Below are 6,746 nucleotides of genomic sequence, written 5' to 3'. Positions count from 1 at the left end.
CGCTCGGGAGCAACGCATCTCCGTGCCAGCTGCTCGCACGGGCATCCTCCAGGAGGCCCGGCGTCGGGGAACCCGAAAGCAGATGTTCCGGTCAGGAAATGAAGAGACGAAGAACTCGCCCAACCCCGAGCTGCTATCGTTGGTGCAAAACCTGGATGAAAAACCCCGGGCTGGGGGCGCGGAATCTGGTGCCGAGGAGGATGCTCTGAGCCTCGGGGCTGAAGCCTGCAATTTCATGCAGCCACCAGGGGGCAGGAGTTACAAGACGTTGCCTCACGTGACAGCTAAAACCCCGCCTCCAATGGCTCCCAACACCCCACCCCCTACGACTCCTAAGACTCCACCCCCAGTGGCTCCTAAGCCCCCTTCTCGAGGATTCCTCGATGGGTTAGTGAACAGGGCGGCCCCTTCGGCTGGAGTCCCTGAAACACCAAGGCTTCAGGGTGGGGGGAGGGGAGCTGTTTGCCAAACGTCAGAGCCGAGCGGACAGGTATGTGGTGGAAGCTCCACCTGGTCCTGGCCTTGGCCCTCGGCCCAGAAGCCCTTCTCCCACCCCCTCACTGCCCTCTTCCTGGAAATATTCACCCAATATACGTGCTCCACCTCCTATTGCTTACAACCCACTGCTCTCACCTTTTTTCCCCCAAGCTGCCCGAACTCTCCCTAGTAAGACCCAATCCCAAGGGCCTCGGGCAGCCACTAAGCAGGGTATCAAGGCTCTGGATTTCATGCGGCACCAGCCCTACCAGCTTAAAACTGCCATGTTCTGTTTTGATGAGGTTCCCCCGACTCCTGGACCCACCTCCTCAGGGCCTCCCAAAACTGCCAGAGTCCAGGAGATCCGCCGATTTTCAACTCCAGCGCCCCAGCCCACTGCGGAACCCCTAGCCCCCACTGTGCTTGCCCCCAGAGCAGCCACTACATTGGATGAGCCCATCTGGAGGACAGAGCTGGCCTCAGCCCCTGTCCTTAGCCCACCCCCTCCTCCAGAGTCTCCCAGGGGTCTTGGGACCTCCCCCAGCTCCTGTGGCTTCCAAGTAGCCAGGCCCCGGTTCTCAGCTACCAGAACAGGATGGCAGGCTCATGTGTGGAGGCCCGGGGCGGGCCACCACTGAACAGGGCACAGCTCCCAGGCCCAAGGGGAGGTGGAACATCGAGTTCCTAAAACTGCTTCTCCTTCCCAGCGCTCTCCCTGCCCTGCCCCCCCACCCCAAGCAGGCTAAATTCCCCCCTGCCAGAGATAGTTTTGTAGTTGGTGTCCTGTTCCCCAGCTTCCTCCTGCTCCCAACCTGCCTGCTGCTTTCCAACCTACTCTCTCTGCTTTGGTGTCTGTGCTTCTCTTTGTAGTTCCTTGCCTGGATCTCTGTCTTTAGGTCTCTTCACCTACACTCCTGTGCTGGTCCCTATTTCTCTACATTTGTGCCTTTTTCTGTGGGCCTTGTTTTAACATTCAATGAGAAACACACAGGGAAGTTAACTACTAAGACCTCAGGAGAGAAGCTCACCACCAGACAGGCAGCAAAGGGACTGAACTGACCCCTATTTGCATTAAGTTACTCGCTGTTCCTCACTCTTCTTTCCTAGCTTGGCTGGTATATTCCTAGGCATGTGTATGTCTGTGAATGTGTGTATGTGCAAGTGTGTGCCTGAACACAGATGTGCTCTTCTGTCTGAGGCAAGAGTAACAGGAGAGGTCTAAATAAAGACCCAGTCTGGGTCTCACCTTTGCACTGATGAAGGAAGAGTTAGCTGTCCTCACATAGAATGTCTGGAGGGGAGAAAGAGGTTGACTAGAGTTAAATATCATCGTCTACAGCAAATGTAGAGCATCTTGTGAAATTCACAGAGTGTGAGGAGACACGAAGGACCAGGGCAGTTTGTATGGGTTGAGTTACATCAGTTAGACCAGGAATAGAACTAAGAATTCTGTTCCTCAGAATTTCAGAAAGCTAACAACTTGAGAGGCCCATGCTGAGCAACAAAGCATCCAGGAAATGAAAGAAAGAAAATGTCCTCTGAGAATGACCAAATCATTGGCTTCATGGCCTCATGAACCTAAGACAGAAAGGAAGGGGAAAAGAACCTTAATGTGGCGAGTAAGCTAGAAGCCAGAAGCAGGACAGAAATGAATGAAATGGATTGAGCCTTAGAGAGGAGCATGGTTAGGGTGAGTGCAGTGTTGGTGGAGTAAAATTGGATAATAAGAATCCAGTCATGTACAAAAGAGGGACTGGGAAAAAATATGAGAAAGAAGTATGTATTTGTTAGAGAGAAGGGGGATGATGGTAGAGGGATGCGAGAATGTGTGCTGAGTGTTGAAAAAACAGGTATAATCTGTGTTCCCTCCTGTGAATCTGTTCCTCTGTCTTCTGCAGCTTGTCATAACTACCTGGGAAAGGGTAAGGAAACACCCAGAGCCAAAACCTTTTTTTAGTGCTATCCCATCCCTCAAATCCTAGCTCTTATTCCTTTCCAGCTTGAGGTCCTGATCTCTGTCTTAGACAGATATGGACTCCCCTCTCACCATGACCACCAGTCACTTTTACTGCTTGACCTGCAAACTGATCATTTCCTTTGCATATTGAGTGTGAACCACAGTGCTTTGGTTTGTGCACAAGAATAAACTTATGCCCTATATCTTCTGTTGTCATCTTGTCTAGTTTCTTGCCTAAATCCAGGTCTCCCCTTCATCTTATCTAATTCACTTTCCTGATCCCTGATCTTTTTCTCAGCTCCTGCCCTCCTATTTTTACTGTTTTGCCCTTCACCCCCAGGCCTTTTGCTCTTCTCTACCAATTTTGTCCTGCCCCCATGTAGCCACCTCCATTCGGTTCCCTCTGTCTAGATTCTCCCCTTCTCCGTCCCCTGCTCCATACTTCTCAGATGAGGCCTCAGCTTACAGAACCAAGACAATTTGAAAAGGCCCTCTGACCCTTTTGCCATCAACATTTTCCAACTGCCTGGAGGAAATGAAGGGAAGGCAGTGGCTGAAGGTGAAGGTGGGGTGAGAGAAGGAAGAGGGAGAGAGAAGGCAGATCAGCCTGGATTGAGACTAATAAAAGAGAAGGCACTGACTGGAAAGCAGGCTGCTAAGCTGCTAAGTCACTTCAGTCGTGTCCAACTCTGTGCCACCCCATAGACGGCAGCCCACCAGGCTCCCCCGTCCTTAGGATTCTCCAGGCAAGAACACTGGAGTGGGTTGCCATTTCCTTCTCCAATGCATGAAAGTGAAAAGTGAAAGTGAAGTCGCTCAGTCGTGTCTGACTCCTAGCGACCCCATGGACTGCAGCCTACCAGGCTCCTCCGCCCATGGGATTCTCCAGGCAAGAGTACTGGAGTGGGGTGCCATTGCCTTCTCCAGAAAGCAGGCTAGACTTAGACTTTTGAGAAGTGAAGTTCTATTATCCCAGTTTTACCAGCAGGGGGCAGATTTGTGCCAATAACCAGGCCTATGACTCTGATCCTGTCACAAGTAAGCAGCCTCAGAAAATTCCACTGGAGGAGGGCATGACGACCCACTTCAATACTCTTGCTGGGAAAATCCCATGGACAGAAGAGCCTGGAGGGATACAATGCATGGGGTTGCAAAGAGTCGCACATGATTGAAGGGACTGAACATGCACGCATGCACACACACAGAATTCCAAAGGAAGGGCTCAGAAAGCCTACAATACATATTCTGTCTTCATTCACATAGTAGTTTTAGGTACTCAATCATAGACGACCAAAATTTTGGTTGGTTTTTGTGGGTTTTGAGGGGAGGATGGTAATGATGACAAAATCACGTTTTGCTTCTTATGTTTTTTCGTCTAACTGCTTTTTTGGGTTAGGAGAGAACAGAGGAAAAGGACAAAAGATGAGGTATCTGGAGGCTAAACTGGTTTGGTCAGAGGCCAAGTAGAGGGGAGCAGGGAGACCTTTTGGCCCCTAACCTGAACCTATAAAGTTCAGGATGGGAAAAGGACGTGGTCAGGAAAAGTGGATAGCTCACAGAAAGACAAAATGGTATTCTGGGAGCTACAGAAGCCACTTCCTAAGGCGGCTACAGCACGGTGGTGGCTACAGCAGAGGTGAAGCAGCTGGTTGCAAAACCTGAGCAGAAGACAGGAGGATCCAGGATGTTCTTGCAGCTACTGAGAAAGGGCTCAGGCAAGTGACAGACTTCCCTCCAGGGTGCTCTCAAGCTTGTGCCCCAGCCCAGAGGCTTCTGTAGACCAGTGTGAATGGGATAGTCCAGATCCCATGGGGTGTGTGTTCCCTTTGAAGAAAATTCTAAGTAGGAACCTCAGAGAGTAAAGCCCTGGCAGGTCAGAAGCCTCCATGTCCTTCTCAGGAAGAAGCATATCTATCCAGGGAGAAGTGACATCTGTCCTCTGAGCAGGCTGAGCTGAGCACCCCAACAGCAAATGGTAAAAATGAGGAAACTGGCTCAAGTTTTGCCCCACATCATCCCTGACAGCCTAAGCACGGGATTTGGTTAATTTGGTCCCTTATCCTGCTAAGATCTGGTCCTCCCAGCAGAAAGACCCGCTTAGCCAGGAACTTTCAAAGGGCACTTACATTGTGAACAGAAATTCCCTTCTCCAGACATAGCATCTTAAGCCTTCCCACCCCCAAAATGCACCCACATGTCCCTCCAGCCCCGGCCTACATTGGCTCTGCATGGCTCTCCAGACACGTTCTCCTGGTTCTCACTCTCCCACTCCGAATTCCTATCCGCCACTTGCTGCCTGCTTCCTCTCTCCCTCTCAGTTTTCAGTTTCTCCGTGAGTGCTTCTCTGGATCTGAGCCTCTAGGTGCCAAGGAAGGGGAGTCCCTGGGCAGAGTGATCCTTGGCTCAGACAGCTTAGTGGGAGAATTCCAAAGGCTTTTCCTATGCTTCCCGAGCCTCTGGGCAAGGAGGGCGGGATCTTGGTTTCAGGGTCTCAGTACCCCCTGTGCCATTTGAGCTGCTTGCGCTCATCATCTCTATTAATAACCACGCTCCCTCCCCCACTGCCAGTGCTGCCCCCACGCCTGCCTAGCTCAGGTTCTTTAGTCACAGCAGCTCAGTCCTCCAGAGCTGCTAGACCCCAGGGAGAGCTGACCACCGCCTGAACAGCCGGTAAGTCTCCAGCTGATGGCCCAAGGGGCTGAAGCGCCTTCTGTTCACGTCTGTGTCTGTGTCTGTAATAGTGACCCTTGATCCCAGGGGAGCTGCCCCCCTCCTCCATCTATACTCATTGCCTAGTTGTCCAGTTGAGGGGAGCCATAGAGAGTTGGAGGGAGAAGGACCCCAGAGGGTCGGGGGACTGAGATGTTGGGGGAGGCACTGAAGAAATGGGCAGAGGGGTGGAGACTGAGAGGCTGGGTGGAAAATAAGAACCTGGTTGGGGCTGAGAGGAGTACAGGGAAAGTCCATTTAGCAGTTCCTGGGTTCCAGCTGCAGCAGACCCCACTAAGCGAGTAGGATTGCAGGTGTGTTGTGAGACAGGACTCAGCAGAAGACAGCATTTTGCTGAGACCCAGCTTCTATGAAGGAGGGGCTGGAATTTGTATCTTTTTCCAGCTTGTTCCCATCTACTGCCAGGTCCTATGATTATGTTTCTGTCCTCCCTAAATTTTCTGCTGCTGTGATATTGCTGAATTGATATGCATCGAGGTTCAAATGTCCCCTGACCTCCCTCTGCACTCTGGTTCTAGGGTCCAGTCAGGGCTGGGGAGGGGAGTGACAGAGAGCAGGAGCAGTGCTGTGACCTCCCAGGCCATGATCCAGCTGGCCCAAGGGAGGGGCAATAACCTCTTCATCCTATGGAGAATGTTTTTGGCTGGTTCTCCTCAATGCTGGCAGAACATTTTTTCTGCTCCACCCCCACCTTCTCACCCCTGCCCTGGGGCTTGGGGAAAACTGAGAGACTAGAACTTGGAATGACAGCCCCAAACTGACAGCCCCATGCAAATAAAAACTTCATATCATGCCAAACCAATTAAATGTGGGTGCATTACCCTACCTGTGATTTGTTTTATTCCCAACATAATGTTGTGTTCCTAAACCCTGCACCATCTCTGTGTAAAACAGCTGAACAGAGAGGTTGGTAGGAGGTAGGAACAGAGGGTACACCTATACTTTCTGCTCTGCTTCCAAAAAAGAAAAGCCATAAAGCAATGGGTTTTCACCTTTTGTGTGTGTGTGTTAGTTGCTCGGTCGTGTCAGACTCTTTGCGACTCCATGGGGTGTTGCACGCCAGGCTCCTCCATCCATGGTCCATGTGATTTTCCAGGCAAGAATACTGGAGTGGGTTGCCATTTCTTTCTCCAGGGGATCTTCCTGACCCAGGGATCACACCCAGGTCTCCTGCATAGCAGGCAGACTGTTTACTGTCTGAGCAACCAAGGAAGGCTTTTTCTCTGAAAAATCCAATGAAATGTTTTCCCTGAAGTTCTTAAGCAGTACCTTACTGGAGACACTCACTCTAGACCCTGTCCATCCTTCAGCTTCCCCTTCCCACCCTGTCCAGGCTCCATCCACCTCCACAATGCCACTCTCAGGGACCCCAGCCCCCAATAAGAAGAGGAAATCGAGCAAGCTGATCATGGAACTTACTGGAGGTATGGCATGTTTGCACCTACCTAGTATGGGACTTCTCAGTAAGAGTATCTCTGGCCCAAGAGTTCCAGAAATATCATAAGGTTGTATATGTCTTAAGGTGAAGAGATATGAAGAGACAAGAGGAATTTGGGGTGGGGGTGGGGTTTACAGGGGTGGG

General features: G+C 51.2%; 2 protein-coding genes across 3 annotated transcripts in view; both read left to right on the top strand.

The window, feature by feature from the left end:
- The window catches only part of SYNPO2L (synaptopodin 2-like), a 9,661-nt gene extending 7,020 nt beyond the window's left edge, over nucleotides 1-2,641 (top strand). Inside the window, 2 exon segments of the mRNA XM_010852401.1 lie at nucleotides 2-445; nucleotides 447-2,641. Of these exon segments, the coding sequence (XP_010850703.1) occupies nucleotides 2-445; nucleotides 447-1,115 (1,113 nt within the window). The 3' untranslated portion in view covers nucleotides 1,116-2,641.
- Nucleotides 2,642-4,791: 2,150 nt separating this feature from the next.
- Nucleotides 4,792-6,746, top strand: part of MYOZ1 (myozenin 1) — an 8,114-nt gene continuing 6,159 nt past the window's right edge. Inside the window, exons 1-2 of one of the 2 annotated variants that reach the window (XM_010852314.1) lie at nucleotides 4,792-5,104; nucleotides 6,475-6,588. In XM_010852314.1, the coding sequence (XP_010850616.1) occupies nucleotides 6,516-6,588 (73 nt within the window). In that variant the 5' untranslated portion in view covers nucleotides 4,792-5,104; nucleotides 6,475-6,515. The remainder of the gene's footprint in view (nucleotides 5,105-6,474; nucleotides 6,589-6,746) is intronic. The other variant, XM_010852313.1, reaches the window with a different exon arrangement.

This window comes from Bison bison, unplaced genomic scaffold (assembly GCF_000754665.1).
Source record: "Bison bison bison isolate TAMUID 2011002044 unplaced genomic scaffold, Bison_UMD1.0 scf7180017864309, whole genome shotgun sequence".
Taxonomy (NCBI): domain Eukaryota; kingdom Metazoa; phylum Chordata; class Mammalia; order Artiodactyla; family Bovidae; genus Bison; species Bison bison.
This window is presented reverse-complemented; position numbering and strand designations above follow the sequence as displayed.